At 41.4% G+C, this 25,386-nt stretch overlaps 1 protein-coding gene across 1 annotated transcript in view; it reads left to right on the forward strand.

Moving 5' to 3' along the window:
- Nucleotides 1-25,386, forward strand: part of sardh (sarcosine dehydrogenase) — a 44,737-nt gene that overhangs the window by 16,517 nt on the left and 2,834 nt on the right. Inside the window, exons 11-21 of the mRNA XM_080046211.1 lie at nucleotides 3,480-3,570; nucleotides 4,384-4,525; nucleotides 9,231-9,314; nucleotides 9,660-9,773; nucleotides 10,280-10,418; nucleotides 12,612-12,725; nucleotides 13,500-13,647; nucleotides 19,127-19,220; nucleotides 21,363-21,525; nucleotides 22,236-22,404; nucleotides 23,194-23,329. Of these exons, the coding sequence (XP_079902337.1) occupies nucleotides 3,480-3,570; nucleotides 4,384-4,525; nucleotides 9,231-9,314; nucleotides 9,660-9,773; nucleotides 10,280-10,418; nucleotides 12,612-12,725; nucleotides 13,500-13,647; nucleotides 19,127-19,220; nucleotides 21,363-21,525; nucleotides 22,236-22,404; nucleotides 23,194-23,329 (1,394 nt within the window). The remainder of the gene's footprint in view (nucleotides 1-3,479; nucleotides 3,571-4,383; nucleotides 4,526-9,230; nucleotides 9,315-9,659; nucleotides 9,774-10,279; nucleotides 10,419-12,611; nucleotides 12,726-13,499; nucleotides 13,648-19,126; nucleotides 19,221-21,362; nucleotides 21,526-22,235; nucleotides 22,405-23,193; nucleotides 23,330-25,386) is intronic.

The following is a 25,386-nucleotide window of genomic DNA, read 5'->3' on the forward strand; positions in this document are numbered from 1 at the left end:
CAATACAATATATCACAGCTGGTCACAGTAACTTGATAAATAGGGGAGATTCTACTGGCCATGCACAGTAAGGATGGTCCTCATATGCTTTGCCACCTGCCTGAGACACACAGGCTAGACTCAACATTCACACACACACACACACACACACACACACACACACACACACACACACACACACACACACATACACACACACACACACACACACACACACACACACACACACACACACACACACACACACACACACACACACACACACACACACACACACACACACACACACACAAACAAAACATACAGTACCGGTACATATATTTTGTTTAATAAACAAGGACTTTTCGTAGTCGCCCAGTGGTTTTATTCTACTTGCTGGCTATACTTTTGGGTTCCCAGCACCAGTAACTCTGTTTGCTTTTCTCTGTTGTATTTGTTATCTAGCAACCTTAAATAACTTATTTTTAGTCTCAAAAACACCATGCTGAACTGTATTTCTTGTTATTAGGCGTATTGTATAGCTTTTACCTGCTAAACAATAACAACAATAAGCACCTACCCATGTACATGTGGCTATAGCTGGGTGCTGTTTATCATATTATAAAACAGAGAAAATAGCCTATATGTTAAGGACTGTGATCAGCGAAGGCAGAGAAAACCTTGGGGTTTATGTTGCATAAAGCTTTTTGCTAGGATAGTTAATGACGCAAATTGCATTCCCCGACAGCTTGTACTTTGCCGGGGGATAGAGAGATACATGGAAGTGTGTTTAATGATGGAAGCCCTAAAGAGGAGATGGTTTGAAAAAGTGGCTAGTGCCTGAAACATTTTTCATGTCAAGTTGAGACTCAAGAGATTCAAATTGAGATGCATTCAATAAAAACGCTGTCGAACCAGTTAAGTTAATCATGTTTGACGGTTGAGGAAACATGGTGTTTGCTTTTCTTTCCTAGAATAAGGTGACAACGTTGATAATAAATAAATAGGGTGGGGGGGGGGGGTGTTAACTTGGGAGAGCACTTGGTAGAGACACTGGTTTTGTTATCTTTGAAATAGACAGGCCATTTCCAGTTTCCAGTCTTCTGGCTGTAGTTCATATTAGAAAACATGAAAGCAGTATCCGTCCATATTGTCATTTCACTCTTGGTGTATTTCCCAAATGTCAAGCAATTTATTTCAAGTGTAGAGATAGACGTCAGAAGAACGTGTCATCATGGCTATCTTAGGATGAAGACTGGACGCACAGAGAATCGAAAATGTCTTTCTTGTCAAAATGAGTTTGTCATGTTTAGTACCATTATGGTACAGAGAAGGAAGTTGTGATTTACCAACAACATCTGGCACCTTCCGCCACTGCTCGAGATTCTGTACATAAGTGCTAAGCAGACAGATAAACTTTTGTTGTAAGTCAAGAAATAACTCCAAGCATTCCCCTGAATCCACTTATAGTTTTTACATTTCTGTTTATTTGCAATGCATGCAAATGTAGCCTTAAATAGTCTCTATATCTTTTCCGTTGTAAATCAAGTTGCTTAATGGGCTTCTGTTGCGGAGAAAGATTCATTCAATTACGCACATCCTCTCACTTCTCCTTTTGAAAACCTTTTTTTGAATTGCTAGCGGCGTCACTGCAAATGTCAGGAGAGAGGCAGATGGGAAATAACTCAAATGAATGTGAGAGCAGAGCAGAAGAGAGGCAGTGATAGAAAATTACAAAGAAAGGGGAAAGAAACTGTTTGAACTGCATAAACGAACCATAATAGAGCAAGATGGGGATAGCGGTGAAGAAAGTAGGGGAAGTACAAAGGCAGAGAAGAGTCGATGATGAGAAGAGTGTGTGCACCAGCGCGAGGGTTCACACACAGATAGAGCACAGTTATCTGGGGTCACATTTTTAATCGGTGCCTCTTGCCTTGCCGGTTTGTCTCCACATTGTCTTGGGAAAACTCCATCTTCCCCCCTGTCAACCTCCTCTTTCAATGTCTCTGTCCCTGCTCCCATCCATCCATCCATCCATCCATCCATCCATCCATCCATCCATCCATCCATCCACCCATCCTCCAAGGCTTGACCCGGACTGACAGTGCCCGCAGATGAGTGAATTGCTGAGAGCTGGTGATGGAGAGATGCAAGGACACACTTGTCGTGCTGCTGCATAACCATGCTGCATTCAACACACGCAATAGTGTTTATACATGCACACACACACACACATTACACACACACACACACACACACACGCACACATGTTTCGTATGGCTATACTTGTGAGGTCAGTCATTGACATAATGCATTCTCTAGTCTAGCTTGTTCCTCTTACCATCAAAATTGTTTGCCTAACCCCAACCCTCAAACTAACCTAAACCTTGTTTTTACCTGAACCTTAACATCTACTGTTAACCCTCAGACAGCCCTTTTTAAAAGCCTGTCCTAAAGTGAGAACCGGACAAAATGTTCTCCCTTTCCAAGGTTGTCCTCACTCTTAAGGTCTAAAACTCAAATTGGTTCTCACAAAAACAGTTATACAAGTACGCACACACACACACACACACACACACACACACACACACACACACACACACACACTATAGCAACACAACACAAGAAAGGGGTTGCTGAAAGGGAGCTGCTCATTAACCCATCGGTTTTGGTACTGGTTGGATAAAACATTGAATTGCCAGTGTTTATTTGTCAGTGGAGATGAAGCAATGGGAACGGTGCAGCCGTCGGGTTGCAGCTGATGAGGTCAGATTGCTCAGAGGCAGCTGGGAGCAAGGGGTCAAATGATGGAAGAAAGGCCACAACAATCCTCTGTATGTCACGTGACATATCGAGGCTGCAGCAATGGATACAAACTTGTCTCTCTTTTCCAAAGAGCGAGAGAGAACAGAGATCCGTTTGTTGTTGTTGTTCTTGTTTGTTCAGATTGTCTACTCTCATTTCATTGTGCTTGGGAGAACTGTGGGCCAAGTGGTCTGCGAGAAGTGGATAAGAGCTTAAGTTTTCACTAATGAATCAATTTTATTATCAATGAATCCGTCGGGTTGCGTTTTGATTTCAGAAAAGGGTGTGAATCATTCCCATCTTCCGACTGTCTGGCCATCAATTTATAATATTGCTGTCACCTTGGGTTCTGGAGAATTTGCGACGGGCATTTGTCTCTTTTGTTGTGACATTTCATCGACTAAACAATGAATCAAAGACAGGCGTATTTATAAGGAGTATAATCGTTAGAGGCATAATATTTCGAATAATGATATAAAGATAGACATGGAGCAAAACCCTCAAATTAGATATGTATAGAACCTGCAAGTTTAGTATTTTTGGCAAATAAATAAATGAAGTGATTCATGAATTGTTAAAAAGGATGTATATTATGTGTTCTCTGTTAGAAATTGAATGTGATAATGAGATGTAGTTCATATTTATTAATGTTCTCCTTTCTTTTTCTTTGTGTGTTTGTGTGTTGTTTTTGACAGGCATGATGCTGGGAGGTGGTTGTGGTAGAGAGCTTGCTCACTGGATCATACATGGCCGCCCTGAGAAGGACATGTATGGTTACGACATCAGGTACTCGAGGGATACATCATGGGCGAAATTGACAATTAAACCATGCTTCTGTGTTTTTTTTATTGTTTACCAAATATGAAATTACAGGAGATCAGATTAAATATTCCCTGTATTTACACATCACTCACTCACTTCGCTCCTTTCCACTAGCTACTAGGAGAGCATATCAATATTTTATACACCTTTATACTTCTTCTGGTTAGGCAATTTCATAGACAATGGCCTACCGCCTGACATTATGTGCAAATAAAATGGGTCCTGGCCAGCTATTGCTTACCTGTAGCTGACATTACAATGGCCCGTTGAAATTGTTTGTGCTGTCCTTATGGATTTTATTTTTCAATGGGCTGCCATGTTTGTTTGTCATCCAAACCACTCCAAAGTCAGAAGCCGCTCTCAAGTTTCCAGTGCTGAAATTGCGCACACAAGAAATGCAGCAATGCAAAAACACCCATATTTCTCTTCCGGACTGGATCGAAATGACTGAATTGCAAAAGTTAGAACCAAATTACTCCTCGTCCCCTAGAGAAAGATATTCTGTCTGAATGGGCGTAATACTGTATAAAGACATGAAAAGGTGAAAGCCAAAAGTGGGCTATTTTAGCAGTGGCAGTTATCACAGGAAGTATCATAGGTATGGTGCCTCTCTTCAAAGGCACAGCTCTGAGCCTCCGATTGGCATTTTATCAAAGACCAGCAGGAGCCAGAATAATGAGGCAATTTTATTTTTTATTTTTTGGAAAGTCTGGATGGTTGTGACTGTGAGTTGTAATGAGCTTTAATCTGTTTGATTTCCTCTCTCTCCTGTCTCAGGCGATTCCACAACTCTCTGACAAGCAACCAGAGCTGGATCAGAGAGAGGAGCCACGAGTCCTACGCTAAGAACTACTCCGTAGTGTTCCCCTTTGATGAGCCACTGGCCAGCCGAAACATGAGGAAGGACCCTTTCCATCAGGTACATGGGCGGTTTGATGTCCGGTGCACACGTTTATATAGGGAGTTTATTAAAGAGACAACCCCAAATGAGCAATTATTATTTTAAACTCTGATTTTCTACCTTTTTTAACAGATACAGTGTCGTATTACAGTCCCAACAACTATACAATAACACACACATAAACACACCTACACAATCATGCAAAGACAGATCGTCTCAACATTATTTGTGTCACACTGCATTGCAAATTATATATAACTAGTGACCTTTCTTGACCTCTGCTATATTGTTCATTATTGTCCATGGCATATATGCCAATAATAGGTTCATAATAGATGTAACATTTAAAAAAAAATTATAATAATGTACTAACTAATGCATCATGAGTTGCAATGTTCACGATCTAAATAAGCATCGTTCTGGCATGAATTAGTCCCACTCCTATACTGTGATAAGTCGTTTCAATGGAGGCGCCACAGGTTTATCGAGGAGATTAATCCTTTTTCTTTCTTTTTTATGTGTCTGTACCCTATGGTCTGTACATGTTACAAGTATAATTTTCTTGTATAATTTTCAACACTGTCTCCCCAAGCTGTCTAATAAAGCAAAAAAATGCCCAAAAAATTATCTAAAAAAAAAAAAAAAAAAAATAGAGACATTTTCACATTTAAGGAAAAGTTAAAATGAGCCAAAAAAACACAAAAAAAGAAAAAAAACCTTTGTGGAGTTATTCGGTTATACAGCATAAATATAGATCCAAAAATCAGGACACATTTTTCTATTTTTCATTCAACAAGTGAAGTACGATAAGTCGAACAAAAGCAAAATATATATATATATCTCTTTATCCTGAGCCTCTCCCTGAGATGTAACCCGACCACTTTCATACGCATTGTTCCTAGATCTGATAAATATTAAGCAGGACCTCGGCTTCATTCAAATGCTTTCGGCTAAGCAGGGCTTTTATTTTGTGAAAAAAGAAAGAAAAAAAGAGTAGGCGGAGTTGTGTGTTCATCTCTGGAGGGGTTTAGACAGACAGACTTTCCTAACATAGATGAAACCAGTTCACCTCTGCCTTTTCTAATATTTTAAGAGGTTATATGACTCACTGATTTTCTCTTTTTTTCTTCTTCAATCTTTCGTTACACTTTTTTTTTTTTTTTTTTTTTTCATGGCCTTCACTCAACCGTCTTTCATCTGCTATTCTCTCCGTTAGACGTCCTCCCCAACACAATTTCCTCTTCTATTCATCCTGCTATTCATACTCAAATGTCCTTTTCTCCCTTTCAGTGTTCCTGTGGTTTGCCACTGTCTTCGTTCTCGTTTACAATCTGTGTTTTGTGTGAGAGAAAGAAGCGCCGCCGCAGTTGCTTTCCCTCTATTAACCTCTGTCACCTCAGCGTCTGATTGGATAATTGAGACAGTAATTTGAGGACAGAGCAAAACAACATAATGATTCCGCTGAATCCCCTACGCTACACAGGCTTGAACATCTGCGTGTGCCTGAATGTACGGAGAGTAGACCTTGAATGGAGTGCTCGTGATGCATAAAAATCTGATTTCCTGCTGCACATAGAGATGTAGAACCAACTGTGTGTGATTTCAGATCTGTAATTTATTATTTTTGCCAAGAATTGCTCATAGAGGTGTTTGGAAAGAAATTATTTGTCAAACTCTGACCCCATCTCTTACTTACTTTCTGCTATTTAGTATGGTATAAAAAGGTTTAGGATGTCCCAATTTTTGTGGTCAGATTGAGTATGCTTGAAAATACCCAGATGTCTACTACATCCGGCCGAGATTTATAGTGTTGAAATCAGCATGCTATTTGGGCAATCCTGCCCCACAATCCAGTGCGCACCGGAATTGACGTCACATTGACGGAGCCTTCGTATGAAAACAACCGGGGATGCGACGGATGTAAAAGCAAGAGGCAAGATCAAGGCGCAATCTTATGATGAAATAAATAAGTAAAAGTATCTCCCAATTGTATGCCTACTGCATGCAAACTAGTTTATTTGTATGGTAGTATGTAGAATAGAAAAAAGAAAGAGTATGCTATTTGGAACACAGCTTCAGTTTATGTTTGTCACCCTAAATGAGAGGGTGACAGAGAGACAAACATGCTTTGTCACCCTCAATGTCTTCTCTGATTGTCTCTGATTGTCTTCTCTGCTCAAATCAAGAGGCAAATAGCTGATTCAGTCTCATGCAGACAGCTGTTTGCGTGTGAAACTTATCCCCAGCACAGCAGCAACATTTATTAATATGATCCTTGCCAGCATGACTATAAATGATACACTTAGCTTCGGTATTCTGGTCTCGGATCTCTCTCTCTCAGCTTGCTCTTTCTCTCTCCGACACAAAGTCTTAATGGTCACCATATTTTATGCATTAATGAGCCACTTAGTCTTGCTTTCTGTTTCAGACTTCATTTACCTTTTTACATGTTGTCATTTCTAGCCCTGCTCACGCGTGCAGGCATTCTTTCAGAACAGATTACGCTCACATAAATTGCTTTAACTACTATGTCGTCAGTGTATTTTGTTAGATCATGTCATCACTGCTTTTTAAAAGCTTGTTTCATTCAGCTTCCCTGGAACCCTTTCATGCTCAATTAAACAGAAATCACAAAGTGCTTCTTTTAAAAATATGTTGTATTCAATGAGCAAAGGCACGAAGGGATGTTAACTTATTAAATGTTTTTCAGTCAGTGGTTTATGTCCTCAAAATAATTTTTCACATTATGAAGAAATATAGAAACATCTCGCCAAAAGAAGAATATTATTTGAAAATCAGATTTAAAAAAGGAATTTTGTTATGCCAACAATGTAATTCAACTTATTCTTTTTTGATACTTTAACGTGCATCATCAGTAGGACACTGCATTTTTCTCCTTACTTACTATTACCGGATTTCTTTCTGCACTATGCACATCACACAAAAACCTTGGTTACTGTCATGGTGATACATTTCTTGATGTGTTAGCATTTGCAGACACTTCCCAATTTGTTTTCTATTCTAAGGAAAATAAGTGTAAAGTGTCAAATTTAATCCACAAATTATATGGTGAAAATTTTAAAGCATAACAAAATGCAGATACCGCTTTCCCAGTGTATCACTATAGGTCGTATAAATAGAGCTATACCTCTCTTAAGAGAGCACACCAGTGAAGTGTGATGTGCATCAGAACACCTTTTCTTTCATATACGCCACTGTCTGCATAAATTCTCAACAAGGCCAGATTTCGCTGCACTTCTGTGTTCCAGTGCAGTGCACAACTCTCTCCCCACAAATATTTATAGAACGCTTGCAACTTGAGACTTCAGTCTAGAATATTCACTTTACCATTTTAAGGGAAAATCTATCTTAACTGATATAAAACATATTTGATGCTAGAACTAATATATTGCTTCATCATGGCAGTGTTATTTTCAGATCTAGTGTCCTTGTCTACAAAACAGTACCGAGACTCAATTCCATTATTACAGCTTGCACAACATTCCCTCATCTGCATGATAACAAGCGCAGATTTTTTTTTTCTAAGATTTTTTTTTGGGCATTTTTATGCTTCATTTGATAGTGCAAAGAGACAAAGGTGAAATGGGGCAGCGGTCGTTCTCATGCAGAGTACGACCGCGGGCGGGAATCGAACCCGGGTCTGCTGCTGGGCCCAGCCCGGGGGGGGGGGTGGACGCCCTACCAACTGAGCTAAGGGCGCCCCCAGATTATTTTCTTTTCATGGTATGTTCTATGTAATTATGTTACCAGATTTAGTGATAGCCAGCTACCCTATGGAGCACTGAAAAGACACAAATAGCTGCTCTCAGGTAAGACAGAGTGCAGCTGGAAGGAGAGCATAGTCCCTGTGAGACTGCGTGGTCCAACCCTCGTCTGCAAGCCCATTAGACCCCTGCTAATTGTTCATGGAGGGCCATCACCTAGCAACTTCCTACTGTTGGGGAGCCTCAGATAAATGTAGGGCTGGCAGAGAGAAGAGGTGTGGAAAAACCTGAAATAGTCTAATTATTATTTTTTAAATGGGCTTCTGGTCACAATACAGGCTCTTACTCCTCATCAGAACTGCATGTGTTACGGCTCGGAGGTACTTAAGGGGTTTGATCCGCCAAGGAAACTGTCCCTGTGCAAATAATGAGACTGTCTTCTCCAGGAGGCAAGAAGGGATTATCTCAAACAGGCCATCTCTGACACTCACACGCTTTCTCCACCCCAGTAGCGCAGATGGTAAATATAGCTCGTTGTGGGAAGCTTTGGCAAGAGACGGCTAACTGCCCGCTAGGAGGATAGCTTAGCAGATCATACCTACGCCACTGTCAGATTTGATAGGGAGAATGGTGAGCACTGAAATATCTTATTTTCTTACACTGGTCAAGAAATGTGCCACAAGCAGGTTTTTGCCATCACTTTGAATCAATTCCTTCCATCTACGATTGCCTTGCACTTTATCATTTGCAAGCAATAATCCACATAACAACTTTATATAGTGAAAATATGTCAGGGTTTTACTTGGAGCGTGTTCTCCTGGCCACAAAACATAAAGTAGTGCTGTTTAAATGCAATCCAAAATGCCCCTGAGTAACACTCATCAAAAACATCCAGATGTCTTATATATTTCTCTGTATGTTTACATGCAACAATGTCAAAGTGAACAACAAACAGTGAATGATCTCTTGGTTTGTGTTTGTGTGATCGTTTGTCGCAGGTGCTGACAGAGCAGGGCTGTGTGTTCCAGGAGAGACATGGCTGGGAAAGACCCGGCTGGTTCAACACTACTGGGCCCGCTCCTGTAAGACACACACACACACACACACACCCGCACGCACACACACACACACACACACACGCACGCACACACACACACACACACACACACACACGCACGCACAACACTTATATCCTGTACACAAGCACACACACACACACCAATGATTTATTTACATTCAAGTATCGACAAAAGGCAAGCCTGGAAAGTCGTAAACAATTATGATGCTAATTCTTTGGATAGAGACTATTGGAACAGTTACACTGGCAATCATGGACAACATTGATACAGTGTCTGGCCCATCACTTCTTTGTCCAATTCAATCAATTGGCCTGTAACTATTCATTTTGTCTTTTTATTCTCTCAAAGGTTAAAGACTACGATTACTACGGGGCTTACGACACTAAAAAGAACGTGAACTACAAATACCAGGAACTGCTGGGCGAAGAGTACACCTTTGGCTTCCCTCCACATCATGAGGCGGTAAGAAACCAAATGTAAAAGTGTGTATGTGTGAATTTATTAGAACTGTTTATGTGTGTTATTTTAGTAGGACTTTGCTATTATATTACATGCAACTTACTATTTTTGTCAAACAGCTATGGGCCTAAAAAAAACCCTCATGCTCACCAGATGTGTTGGAATGCTATCTGAGGGCTCCCATGAGGATAGGGAACACGTGTCCTCGTGAGAAATAACGATTATGGATAACTGAGAGTGATGATAGGACAGCCAGGGAGGTTCATGGTGCATAAAGTGCGCGCCAAAGTCACTCGGGGAGAATTGCCAACCTTGACGTCAAAAATCTCTCTATTAGTTCTCCCTTCAATCTCACAGTTTGTGATGTATGATGATCTGGCTCCAAATAAAATACAGTCACTGTGCCATGTTTGGCAGAGAGACAAAAAAAGACACGTTTATTTAATGTCAGGGACTGTGTTAATTGGATGGGTGTATTGTGCGTGTGTTTTTCTTTTTCTTTTATCCAGCTCAAGAGCGAGTGCCTCTCGTGTAGACACGGTGTAGCCGTGTTTAACATGTCCTACTTCGGAAAGTTCTATCTGACTGGACCAGATGCCAAGAAGGCGGCTGATTGGCTGTTCACCGCTGATGTCAACAAGAAGCCAGGTCAGTCTGCCGCAACATGGGCACGCACACACACACACACACACACACACACACACACACACACATACACACACACACACTTGCACACACATGTACATGAATGCCCAGACAAAGACAGACGGGAGAGAAGACTGGCAGAATGAAGAGGGCAGATACAGAGCGAACAAACAAGATACCGAGACATGGGCACTAAAAATCTCAAAATACCACTAACGCTTATATAGTCTCTCTGATGCTCTGTTGGATGGTGGTGACGAGGTTAACTTATATGCGAACCGGCATCATTGCTTTCTTTCAGGTGTTGTACAGATGTAAAAATGGGGCAGAGGTCCAATGAAGGCAGCTTTACTTGTCTGTTGGGAGTGCCACGAAGACTGTTAAACTGTAGTATAGTGTCACACGTGTTACTTAACTGGATGTGTGGAGAGGATTTTACCAGGCCTATTGTTTGAATTATGGGATGTTTAGGATCCATTGCAATACAAAGATTTCACTTGAATCAAAGTTCCCTTTAGTTTTATTAGCGTCACTTTTGACAACGTTATGTCTTCCTCAAGCAAATACCCGCGGGAAGGAACTGACATTTTTTTATATAAATAGACATTAGACATAGACAAACTAACTTCACAGAAGATATAACAAAATGATCAAACACTGATTTAAGTAAATAGTTGGGTGCTGTAGGTTGACACTATGGGGCAACAAGAGTTATTAATAGGCATAACTACCTTGTGAAATATGCATGATTATCAAAGTTAAGCGGAATATCAATCAATCAATTTATTAATATAACACATATTGTTTGTATACAGATCGCTTCTCAAACCATAGTGTACATATACAGTAGATCCTAGGGGGCAATCTGAAGATAATATGTGGTAGACTAGCCTTCCATACAAGCAATTATACAGTATAGGCAAGGCAAGGCAAGGCAAGTTTATTTATATAGCACAATTCAAACACAAGGCCATTCAAAGTGCTTTACAGGGGCAAGATTAAAATACATAAAACACATTAGAAGACATTTAAAAGCGAATGAAAAGAAGCAAAACATTTAAATAGAATAAAAAGTACAGGTTAAAATGGAAACAGAAAAGTCTTCAGACTAGGCTAGGTAATGATGTCACTAAAGATGTAAGCCTGACTCCTGCTTAGGGACTGCAAGGTAATAGTCTTTTTCTTCTTTTTTTTTAGTCCGTCTCTTGTTAGACCATCCAATTGAAGTGCAATCCTGAATCACTGCAATAACACACACCAGGGAAATGTGTTTACCTGTGTGTGATACCCTTAGATTTTCTGTGGGCCGCTTGATTGATTGCTTTTTCTCTTCTAACATCTACTTCCACTCTCCTCCTCTCCTCCGCTCTGTATGACAGCCAAATCTCACCCCACCTACGAAAAGGTAGCATTTTCAAAAGCTTTCCTTTTTTCTTGACTTTGGCATATGACACATCATCCTTCAACATTGCTTTTGCTAAAGACTCGCTCTCCCTTTTTCTTGCTCCCGGTTCTCAATATACAGCAATTACAGCGATCCCACACTTGCTCTGACAAATATTTAAACGACTTGGCAGGGCCGATTGATGCTTGGCTAACACATTTACACACACACTTTACTTTAATGCCAGTGACAGAATGAGACTTTAACATCAGTCATATGAGAGATGACGGGAGGGGACAGCTTCATATATTCCCTTGCCAACTGCAGCCAACAAGAAGAATGGCGGAACTGTTATTATTTTGTCATCTGCGTTAAGATACAGACTTTAAATTATTCTAATGGGGTTCTCGTAATGGATATTCTTAAGTGACCTTCTCTGCAATCGTTTTCTGTGGGCTTATATTTAAACAACTACTTTACAAAAAGCTGTTGTTCACATGTCGTCGGGGCGAGTCTATTCCCTGGAGGCAGGGAATGATAGTGGTTGACCCTTTTTTGAAAGTTGTCTGAGTGTAATTAAAAATTACTTTGTATTCATGCGGGGCAGGGCACACACACACACACACACACACACACACAAAAGCTCACAAGCTGGATTAGTATCAAAAGAGTCGGTTACAAACAGTAGAGTGACCTCATGTTTTCGGGTTCATTTTTTTTTTATCCGTTCCAAGAGACTGCACACATTAAATTGGCCCACAAAGTCTGCCACGAGAATGAATTGTTAATGTGAAATGTGTTTGTGTGTTCAGGCTCCACTGTGTACACCTGCATGCTGAATAAGAGAGGAGGGGCGGAGGCCGACCTGACTGTGAGCAGACTGGAGCCTGGTGCTGCCAACCTGCCCCTGGCGCCGGAGTCCAACGGTGAGAAAACTAAAGAGACAGAGTGTGTGTTTGTGTGTGTGTGTGCTGTTTTTATATGTATGTATTGCTGTCTCTCTCTCTCTCTGTTTATCCTTTTAAGTTTATCTGCCTCTGGATATATCTGTCATTCTGTTGCATCTTATAATAGATGTATTAATGTTGTGCTCTGTTCTATTTATTTTCTGTCTCCCTGTCTACCTATCATTCAATTCTTATCTATAATTATTTTGTTTTCAATTTAGAATGTCCTTATATTTGTTTTGAAATCTATTATCTATCAACCTACTCGGCTACTTGTTGCTATTCATTTCTTCTTTTGAGTATAAATCATCTATATACTGATCTATAGTGTGTCTCAGTTGTTCAGCCATTTAACCTACTTTTTCTATGTGTGTCCTCATCAACCAGGTTTTTCCTCATTTATAATATGCATTAAGAAAGTGAAAACTTCTCCAGAAAATAATGAATGAAGAGAGCAAGGTTGTGGGGAAGTTCAGAACCTCAGAGTCTCCAGTTTGAAGCAGCAATTAAGTGGCCATGTGTGATGTATAAAAGTTACCCGTGCTCGATAGAATGTGCAACCACTTCTTTTAAATATATCTGCACACCTGTAGTCCAAGGTAACAGGACTGATTCAACTTAACTTACCTCCCTGTCATCCTTTCTTTTGTTGTACGTCGTCAATGTATGTTCTATGGTTGTCAATTTGATGTTCTAAGTGAAGGTATTCTCTCGTAGTAATCACCGGTTTGCTTCTTTTCTTCCCCCTCCCAGGTGATGCTTACTACCTGGCCATCGGAGGCGGGGTGGCAGAACACAACTGGAACCACATTAAAACAGTTCTCCAGGACCAAGGCTTCAGCTGCAACATGACGGACCATTCTGAAGACATGGGGATGATCAGCATCCAGGGACCCAAGAGGTGGGTTACAGAACAAACTGAGGGCTATGAAAGAATGCAGACATTGACCACGTTGACATGCACAGCATTTTTTTTTATTAAGGTCCATACTCCAGTTAAGACAATATTCCAAATAAGGTGTTTACATGCGCACCAGTTTCAGGGATATTCACATTTACATGTCAATCAGCATGTTCTGAATATTCTGTCTATAAAATTATGTGGTAGAAGCGTCATCAGCGTCTGACGTCAGCGCATTTTGTTTCTCTGTAACAATTCCCATCCCAACCAAGGAAAATTAACATTCTTTATGTCACTATCTTTGCCTTGCATGAGCCTTCTTGCATGCTTACACACTCTAGTTTAACAGCCATAAACCAGGGCATGGGTCGCAAACTGCGGCAAATGCCGAAAAATGCAGCAATTACTCTGGTCGGAATATTTATTATGATTAAGGTGTAAGTTCGTAATACTCCAGCTGTCTTATGATTGATTAAGGCTTACTCGGAATATGACCTTATTCTGGTTAAGGTGAGCAAGAACTGCTGTTTACATGGCGATATCTTAGTCGGAATAAGACCTTATGACCAGTGTTGGGAACGTTACTTTGAAAAAGTAATTAGTTATAGTTACTCACTACTTGTTCCAAAAAGTAACTGAGTTAGTAACTGAATTACTTTATAATAGAAGTAACTAGTTACCAGGGAAAGTAACTATTTGGGTTAGCCTACTGTAAAAAAAATAAAAGTTGTCAATTTTGATTTTTCTGAGCAGTTTTCACAAGTCAGTTGAAATGAGTAGAAGAGACAGGTAGGCCTACTTGTAGGCTACATAACCTTCAATATGTATTGCACATCAACAGACAGCAAGAGGTTTATCCTGCACTTCAAGTATTTTGTTCTCAACAAAAGTGGTAGAGGAAACTGCTGAATGTACCGTGCTGATCTGCTATATCACTGGATTCACTTCAGGGGTGTCGGCTAAAACACCACTTAAGGCCAAAAACGTCAGACTATGAAGCATGGGAGGAGGAGTAAGGATTTATCCTATGGTTATTTCCTTCTTTAACATGCACAGCAGCATACAGATCCCAGGAAAAGAACAATAGCAATATTTGGCTCGTGATGACACGCTAAACAGCTGTTGCAACCGGCGAATCACGGCCGTTTAATAACGTGCATAAATTATAATTTATAGAGATCGGGAAACTCCATGCACTTACTCACAAGGGCGATTCAAACAAACTCAGGGAAAGCACGTTTCAACCGTGGATTGATAAGTGGTTACTGCGGCAACTTGCACGCTCACACAACAGAGAGAGAAAGAAAAAGAAACTTCACTAAACAGGCGCTCCGGCTGACTGACGTGACGGCGCTAACTGACAGTTATAATGTCATCCACACTGAATAAAACACAACTTAAAACACACTGGTCTCCTCACTAGCAGTTTGTGTAGTATGGAGCCAGGGGTGCGTTCGGATTACACAGTTTATTCAATCAATTCATAGTAACGCACCGCATTTAACGTTCGGTAACGATAGCGGCGTTGTAACGATGGAAAAAGTAATTATTACCCCGTTACTGAAAAAAGAACGGTGTTACCTAACGCCGTTTAAAATAACGGCGTTATTCCCAACACTGTTTATGACCGGGTTAATAACGGCGCATTACTGTGCATGTAAACGTAGTCACTGTCATGATGTATGTGTGCAGGTCAGAAAAGGAGAAAAAAGAGAGTGAGAGAGAGGGCATGGAGAGGTGAAGAGGAGAGGAATAAAAAAGGGGCTTAACGATTGGTCTAAAGGCAGGTTCACATCCAAGACACATTCAAACTGAAAAGACGAGCTGTTTCGATCAATAAGAGAGCGTTAGCAGGTTAAGAGCCTATTGTCAAGATGTGGCCATATGCCTGAGGGTAGTGAGGGTGTGGGGACGGATTGAAAAACAGTTTACAGAAGCAGGGACGTTCAAGGGTAATCTTTCAGCTAAGCTTCAGAGTAGCCCTCGGCTGATTCATGATGCTATAAAGTCAATTCAAATCTATCTTTCATCTGAGTGAGTGATAATGATGAAGACTGGCCTTAAAGGTGAAGTAAGCGGTTTATTTATGTTAATATAAGTGTTAAATCGCTCTTTATTCATACAGTGATCACTTACATAATGTGCGCGTTTCATAAAACCGATCTCTCAGTCAGTCATGTAATCGGCAAATAAACTTATTGGAGTATCCCGAAATTTTTATCCAATCAGAAGAGAGAACGCTACAAACTGACACTCGTCTCACTCATATATAGTATATACACTCCATGGTCTCACTGCCGGTGCACGCCAGAGCAACAGATGGTTGAATGTGTGTGCACCTACAATGGCGGAGCAGGTAAAAATCCTTCCCAATGTCTGTTTTGAAGGTTTTTATCATGTTTTATCACACTTATGGATCTGAGATGATGCTAGATAACTTGCTGCTTTAATGTGGTGACGTAGGGACGAGCGAGGGGACTGCTAACTGCAGTAACTGACAGGAAGTTAGCTAAAAGAACCATTCCGCTTACAGCACCTTTAAACTGTGCTGTATACTTTGGTCATGATCATTGAAGCTGTCTTCATGCCTGCAACATGGTTTCAAATGAACCTATGATTGAATGGATGGAATTGGGTGGCAATGTCAGTCTGTAGGTCGTTTCAACACTTACAGATATATCATGGTCCCTATGACTTTGGACATCTGCAGACTTTTCCTTTGGCAGGTCAAAGTTTTAATTTATCTTGTAAAAAAAATATTAGGAATGACTCTAGATGATGTCCTGATGAAATGATTGTTGGCCTGCATCCAGTCCTGTCTAGTATCTGCCAATAGAGAGAGTCTGATGAGATCCTTATATTTACCATAAAAGTCTCTGAACATCTCAAATCACGACATCTATTTGGATGGATTTGGGTTACAGACATTTTGTTCGGACAGTCAATGTTACCCAGACGATTATTATACCCTCTGACTTTGGGGGTCCTGCTACCATGCTATTTTTCCTCTAATGCAACAATTGGATAGTTTGCCATACAATTTGGTTCAGTCTCAAAGCTCAACATTATATTACAGTCTAGATTGTCCAATTCAATATCTCTGAATGGTTTCTGTCTGGTTGAATGGAAAAGTCTGGACCTGGTTTGGTTGATCTGATATTACTGAGTTATACTATTAGTAGACTTGTCAAATACTAGATTACTCAAAGGGTTATTCTAAAATGTAGGCCATTTAGACTTTGTATTGGATTTGTAATGTAGGCCTTCTGAAAACACACACACACACACACACACACACACACACACACACACACACACACGTTTTGCATTGATGGTACCATTTGAAGGATATGCTTTACCTCATACATATGGTGTTCTCCCTTCTAACTTCAGGGTATTTTTTGTTAATTTTCTGAAAATCACTAACTGAAACCGAAACTGGAAAATGCCACAGTATATGTTTTTTTGTTTAATTTTTAACCTCATCCATTCATCCATCACACCTATCTATCTTCCATTGATTTGTATCCCTCTAAGGACATTGGATGTAGTCGGAGCCTGTCACTTTTCTTCTTAGCTTCCTACGTTGTTGCTTTGATCTTTTAGCTCAAAGAAAGAGAGAGATGGGCCACCTTTAGCTCCTTTCTCTCTCTCTCTCTCTCTCTCTCTGTCTTTCTCTGTCTCTGTCTCTCTCTCTCTCTCTCTCTCTCTCTCTCTCTCTCTCTCTCTCTGTCTCTCTCTCTCTCTGAACTTCCCCACCACCATCACCACCTATCTTTTTCTTCCCCCTCTCTCCTCCTCTCCTCCCCAGCCTCACCGCTCCCTCCATCTTTTGTTCTTGCTTCTTAGCGAGCAGCAGCAGCAGCGGGGTTCTCTGTGTGGGCTGCTGTGTCAATTTCATCTCCTTGAGGCTTTCTTGTCTCTTAAGTCCCCGTGTCTCTGTAGATCTTATCCCGTTCTTTCTCAGATTGTTCTGTTCCTCTACGCTTTTAAAAGCTTACGTCAAACCAGGAATCAGTGCGTCACTAGCAGCAGTGTGGCCTAATGTGTGTGTGTGTGTGTGTGGGTGTGGGTGTGTGTGTGTGTGTGTGTTTTTTCTGATACAAACAAACACACAGGCACACAAACGCACAATAGGATGTTGTTGATTACAGAGCTCATTGAGTTTTCTTGAGCATCCAAAGTGAACTCAGACTGTGTGTGTGTGTGTGTGTGTGTGTGTGCGCGTGCGTGCGTGCGTGCGTGTGTGTGTGTGTGTGTGCCGTCTTCGTTGCCTCTCTCTGCACAGCATCATAATGATTGTGAACTCCTCATTGTTTCTGCCTCAAGTGAGAAATTGCCAAAAATCGACCCTCCAATGTTTAGGTTATTGTTTTCTTAAGAAGCACATGGATCTCTTTAAAGCTCGAGGAGGAGAAAATGACAGCGATTTATGGAAATGCATTTTTCTCAAGTTTTTTTCCATCCCAAAGATGGGGGCGGGGGGGTAAACTTGCTGCTTTTCTCTCACAAGGCTTGACAGCGTGGTCCGAAGGGGGAAGCAGATGCTCCACCGTGTGTGTGTGTGTGTGTGTGTGTGTGTGTGTGTGTGTGTGTGTGTGTGTGTGTGTGTGTGTGTGTGTGTGTGTGTGTGTGTGTGTGTGTTCTAATCCACGGCTGACAGCCACACTTAAGTAGCAAGTCAGGGGTACAAATTGGCAGTTGTAAGATTCCCTCATACACACACACACACACACACACACACACACACACACACACACACACACACACACACACACACACACACACACACACACACATTCACTGATTATATATAGCTAATTGGCCTTGCTCTTGGGTGCTGGAGTTCAGTGAACACAGCCCTGCTTAAGGGAGGACAGAAATTGGAGGACAGCCTAAAAGAAAAATATCAGCCTGTGCATCATACTAGCACAGACATGCACAAATGTACTGTATATGCTAGAAGAGTTTTACTCCCATGCTGCCATACCAGAATGCACACACATTCAACTATGACCACATCAATTGCTTTTTAGTGAAAAAAAGAAGACACAAACATAGATGCATGAACATGTACAGTACACAAATAGGTAACCTGCACCTTTCCACAAATATCTTCAAACGCTGGCTTCATGCCACGCTGTTGACAAAAATATCTCTCAGAAAAGGCCTCTACATGCCCACTCACACACATTCACGTAGAAAACAAAGCTTAACTTAGTCCTTAGTCCTCTGGTGACTCATCTTTATGTAATATTGATTTACAGTGTGTGTGTGTGTGTGGGGAGAAGGACAGATGCATTTCTACAGCAAATGGAAACATATATGGTCTTTTTTTATTATTTCTTTTCCCTTTTCTCAACATATTCAGTACCTTTTAACCACACCGGTAGCACATGTGCGAATACAAAATATACTGTATATATGGACCCACGTTTCACTGTGTGTGACGTCTCTGTGTGTTCCTCTTGATGTGCAGTCGGGAGGTTCTGCAGGAGGTGTTGGACACAGACCTGAGCAACGAAGCTTTCCCCTTCTCTACCCACAAAGTTGTCAACGCAGCAGGGCATCAGGTGAACACACACGCACGCACACACACACACACACACACACACACACACACACACACACACACACACACTTACATACAGACTTGGTGCTTCAACTGCAGTAATTGGATGTGGTACATTTGCGAGCCTCAAAATAACCCTGTCAGTGCTAGATAAATAAAAAATGCAGGTCATTTAAATAGAGCATATGCAAACCACATGTTGTGGAATGCAACCCGTTTATTATTTTAAGGTTCAGTCAACAGAGATTGTAGATCTTTGTTTCGGTAAGATGGCACGCCTCAGGGCCTCTACCTCCTTTCTACCTTCTCTCCCTTTCTGCTTCTTTCCCATGAGGTCTAACACCACCAAGCTCAAAACAAAGTGTATAGCGCTGCCTGTTGTCTTCAAGCACTGGGGAGCCCATATATTCAAACATAGCTAGCTGTAGTTTTCACTCAGTCCTCAAACAGTGATGCTGTTAGTACGGTGACGTCACCTCGGCCTCTCAGGGTTTGACCTCTACACTTGTCCCTGGCCTCCGATCAAGAAGAGCATGTTGCACCACCGGCACACACGCAGCGACACATATGTCCACAGCACACACACACTCGCTTCATCTTAGCCACTCTTGCATGAATTATGCAATGCCCTGGTGATTGCGGTCTGTATCTTCTCACAGCTCTGCAGCAGTGTTTGTGCAGTGTCTGTGTGCGTGTGCGTGTGCGCGTGTGTGTGTGTGTGTGTGTGTGTGTGTTGTGCTGTTCCAGCTGGTTGCTGGCCTTGTCTGGGTGACATTTTAATGGCTGCACTGCTGCGAGAACAGAGCACTCTCTCTGCCCTCTGCTCCCCTCGTAGCTCATTACACCCCCCGCTCTCTCCCTCCCACCTCACCAGTTAAAGCGGGTGTGCTGGCATGCCCGTTATGTCGTATAAATTCATGTATATGCCCTTTAGTACTTGTGTCTGTTCGGTGTGTGTCTGCGTTAGATATTTGCCTGGTAAGTTTATGAGTGACAGTGCTGTCTGGGTGTGTGTGTGTGTGTGTGTGTGTGTGTGTGTGTGTGTGGATGGTGGGGGGGGGGGTGAATTAGTGCAGGCCTACATGTGCTGTCCTCCCCAGAGTTTCTTGGTGTACATATGGGGCCCAGGGTGAGCCCTAGCAGAGCAGATGGCCTGGCTGTCACACAGTACACACTGGGGGAACTGTTGGAGAGAGTTTTATCCCATCATTTTTCACTCTTTTAACTCTCTTTAAACTATTTTCTCCATGGCTTTCCTCCTTTGTTGAACTATGTATATACTAATATGCATTCTCCTCTACTGTTACTTGTCAACCTGGGTGCTATTCTGCAAGTGGAAAGGAAAAATAATCAAAATTCAGCAGTAATCATATCAAACACTTTAAGTTTGATGAAATTAAAACTATGAAGCATGTCCAATGGGAATATACAGTATATGTTGTTGCAAACTGCATTGCATGACTGGTGCATTGCAACTGCATTGGTGGGTGACTTGTCCGGCCATACTAAAAGGTGCACCAGTCAGTGTCCGGACATTACAGTGAGGCTGCAGCATGCTATGGGTTTAACGTCTGTGCATCCTAGAGATTTAGGAGAAAAAGAAAGAAGCAAGTTTCGGAACTGCGAAAACTGGACAGCATACATACTGTTCAGTACATGCACTTGTCAGTTTTCATGGACTGCCACTGTGAGATAAACTGATTCTAGTTGCAGGTAATTGTTCCTTAGCTTTTGGCCAGTCCTGTTCTCCTCAATTTTCTTTTCAATCATTCTTGTACATTTCACCCCTGTCTCTTTCTACTTCTCTCAACTGTTTCTCTATTCTGTCGCCTCGCGCCCTCCACACTCACCTTCCATCATTCCCACATCTTTAAAGCCTAGAGGCGTTTTTTAATCTCTTTCAGGCCTCAACGCTTTTTGATACTTAAACATTCATTTCTAAAGGGAGATTACAATTTCCCTGTTTCCCTCTTTGTGCACCTTTTATCTTACCCTTGCATCTCTCCTATTCCAATTCTTCTACTGATGTTTTCGTGTTTTATTTGTGTGTGTGTGTGTGTGTGTGTGTGTGTGTGTGTGTGTGTTTGTGTGTGTGTACTCTCCATTTCTCTAATCCCCCCCTTTCTTACTCGCTCTGGTCCAGGTTCGAGCCATGCGTCTGTCGTTTGTGGGAGAGCTGGGCTGGGAGCTGCACATTCCCAAAGACTCCTGCCTCCCAGTCTACCATGCTGTGATGGCAGCCGGCGCAAAGCACGGCATCATCAACTCAGGCTACAGGGCCATCGACTCACTCAGCATAGAGAAAGGTGACTTTTAACAAGAGGTCATAAGTACATTAAAAGGTGCTACGAGGAACTTTTAAATATTTCTGAAATAGTCAAATTTTTCCTCTGATGATCTAAATGACGTGTAAAAACAAATGAGACCATCAGTGCAGAGAATGCTATTTGTATATAGTTTTTCTTTAAGGTTCAGTAAGTGGAATGGTCAGTTTAGCTAACTTCCTGTCAGTGACTGCAGTTAGCAGTCCCCTCCCTCGTCCCCATGTCACCACATTAATGCACTGCGGTCTTCAAGCAGCGAGTTATCTAGTATCATCTTAGATCCATAAGTGTGATAAAACATGATAAAAACCATCAAAACAGACATTGGGAACGATTTTTACCTGCTCCGCCATTGTAGGCGCATACACATTCACCCATCTGTCGCTCTGCACGTGCAGTCGTGCACCGGCAGTGAGACGGGTGCCGGTTTGTAGCGTTCTCTCTTCTGATTGGTTATCAGTAATGGGATCCCCGAAAAGTTTATTTGCCGATTAGCAGCGAGTGACTGAGAAATCGAGTTTGTCACACACTTCTTTTCCCATTGTTCATTTTTAATCATTGATTAGTACAGCTTTAACTTTGCATCAGGCTTTTTAGGAATACTGCACATATCACCTGTTAATATACAGTATATCAATCTATATGTTTCTCCTCTTTTCTAATGTCTTCGCTCTTCCTCTCTTGGTCATCAGGGTACAGACATTGGCATGCTGACCTGCGCCCAGATGACACCCCCTTGGAGTCGGGGCTTGGCTTCACCTGTAAACTGAAGAGTTCCATCCCGTTCCAGGGCCGTGATAGGCTGGAGCAGCAGAAACAGGAGGGACTGAGGAGGCGCATTGTCTGCTTCACCATTGACGAGTCAGTAAAGCCTGAGATAAGAAGCTAGTCAGAGAAACAATTCCAGAAATGAACACGTTTTCTTTACAACAGAAGATTTGGAACATTGCAGTACATTTCTGAGAAGACACAGAAAACAGTTCTCGGAAAAATACAGCTTGGACCACTTCTTCAACAAAAAAGATTCCTAACCATATATCACAATTACTTAGAGAATGGTCTTACACAGACAACAGAGTAACCATGTATGGTAAAGTGGTTAAATGGAATATTAATTGAATTCTCCTTTTGAAATACAGGCTTAAACTCAATCTTTGGAAATTTTGCTGATTTCTTTCTACTAGATTTTTGTCTGAACGCGTGGTTTGCTAATTATTAATGTTTACTCCTTATTTCCATCCTCCAAAAAATGCATAATGGTCAAACTTCAAATATTTTTGCTTAGCCTGCTTACGTATTTGAGATACAAGCGCCCAACACGGCAAATTTGAAAACACTGCTTTTTTATGTGAAAGAGAAAATGTCCTCAAAGTCAGCACATTCTGTTTTGGCCCGAGAGCCATGTGAGTCTGTGTAGTGGTGTATTCATGCGTTTGTGTTTCTAATTGAATCTTGTGTGTTAGTTTGCTGGCAGACTTCTATGCTTCTTAAATATGCTCTGGGTTGTAAAGAAGAAGAAAAAAGTAGATTGTGCTGTGTGTGTGTGTGCATGCATGTCGGTTGTTTGAATGTAGTTAAACACTACTCTCTCTCTCTCTCTCTGTCGCTCTCTCTATGTCTCTTTCTCTCTCTCCCCCCTCCCTCCACCAGGAAAGTACCCATGTTTGGTCTGGAGGCCGTTTACCGTAACGGTGTTCCCGTGGGTCACCTACGACGTTCTGAGTATGGCTTCTTCATTGACAAAACTATCGGCTATGGATACATCCGCAACCCTGATGGAGGAGTGGTAATGGCCTTATAAAACACTTAACACTTATAGTCGGTCGTCATATTGTCCCTTTTGTCGCATATTCTGAAACATTTTGTGTTTAATTCCACTCATATTCAATTTGAGACTTCTGTAAAACTTAAAGGAGCACTTTGTAACTTCGGGTGTATCAGAGAAGTGAAAAATAACGTGCATTCCCATATCTGAGTAAAGCAACTTTCCTAAGAGGAAATTTGGATCCCTGGAACACTGTTTTAAGTTAGAAAGCTACCTGAAAAGTAACTGTTTCACTGTCGTTGTTTACAGCAACAGGGCCCAAAGTTTTGTGTACAAATATATTCTATTCTTACGTTTGGTTCCCTGTGCCTCAAAATAATTTAGTTTTGATTTATGATAAAATTATTCAATACTAAGAATTACATGTGCAGAAGATGCTTTGTAAACTAACTACAAGCTCTGCAAATGAAAACAAATACTCCTCCCCTGAAACCGCATAATGCGCCTTTATGAAAACATTTTGAATCTACAATTTGTTTCTGCATTTGTGTGGTTGTGTTTTTGCATCCATGAATGTGAGCCCCAGTAGGTACATACAGTAGGTCTCTTTATACCTTTTGAGGTCCCAATACTCAAAATTGACATTTCCGAACTGCAGTGCTCCATAAAGGGTCAGTGTGCTTTGTTTTGTAAGTCCTCACTCTGTGATGGATGTTAAACAAATGAACGCACACACACAAGCCACCACACACACACACACACTCAGACAGTATGCATGTATAACGAGCGAATACACTCATCAATATGAATCTAAATCACAAAAGCTTGGTTTCTATCTTTCAGAATTGAAATTTGAAATAAACAATGGATAATAGGTTTTGTTGGCTAGCATTTAGCTTTTTCTGTGTGTGGCTCTCTGATAATAACACAGACGCACTCCGAAAAAACAGATGGAACATCAAACGGGATGACTGAAGCAGCCAGACAGACACAACAAAATGTCATTGGTTGAAGTGGCGTGCTCCAAGGCAGAGACCACTTTTTTTAGATTCTTAAAGATAGAAACCAAGCTTTTGTGATTTAGATCCGTATTGATGAGTGTATTCGCTCGATATACACGCATACTGTCTAAGTGTGTGTGTGTGTGTGTGGTGGCTTGTGTATGTGCGTTCATTTGTTTAACATCCATCACAGAGTGAGGACTTACAAAACAAAGCACACTGACCCTTTGGCTTTGTGGAGCACTGCAGTTCGGAAATGCACTCGCACTAATACGGACACATGTGCACACAAAGACACACACAGGCACACACAGGTCAATGGCATCTAGTCTCCTGTCACTCAATGTTTTAGAGCACATCCCCTTCAATCACATCACAGGCTTCAGCAGAAGTCTGTCTGTCAGTGAGTGAGTGAGTGAGAATTGTCTTCCTTTTTCTTCCTTTCCTTTTTGTGTATTTCTGTATTTTTTACACAGCATGATCGGTTTATTTTCCTTATTCAAGTCACAGTGAAACAGCAGCTATAGACTTTTAATCTCCTGTCATTTGAGGCACAGGTACAGACAGGTAGCGGATCGTGAGGAGATCTTCAACGATTTTGACAAAGTGATTTTGACAACAAGTGTTCTTTAGAATCGCATTCAGGTTGATTATGAAGCCTTTTTTTCGGTACATGGCCTTCGGTCAACGTCAAGGTGTTATAACGTGTCCATCCTACCTAAAATGTTGTCTACAGTGTTCCTTTGTTGCAACTTTGTATGGCTGAAGGCATTCTGACCTGAGTAAAGGCAGCTTTGTACCGGTTGTCATTTGGATAGAGCCTTTGACCACAGCATTGTTACCTCTAAAGCTATCAACAAGGATGTCGAAAATAGTAAGTGTTGGAGAGAGATAGTGAGAGATAGAGAGAGAGCTCTGTGTGTGTGACAGAGGGAAACTGAGACAGAGAGTGACAGATCAGTGTGGCAAAGCTGCAGGGAGGGAACAGGGCAGTCAGTCACTCAGTGGAAGTCAGCCCCTGTGGGTTAGGCAGGAGCTGACATTGACTCATGAGTGATTTAATTGCTCTCAGTGTTT

The sequence above is a fragment of the Ammodytes marinus genome (assembly GCF_949987685.1).
Source record: "Ammodytes marinus genome assembly, chromosome: 18".
Classification (NCBI taxonomy): Eukaryota; Metazoa; Chordata; class Actinopteri; order Uranoscopiformes; family Ammodytidae; genus Ammodytes; species Ammodytes marinus.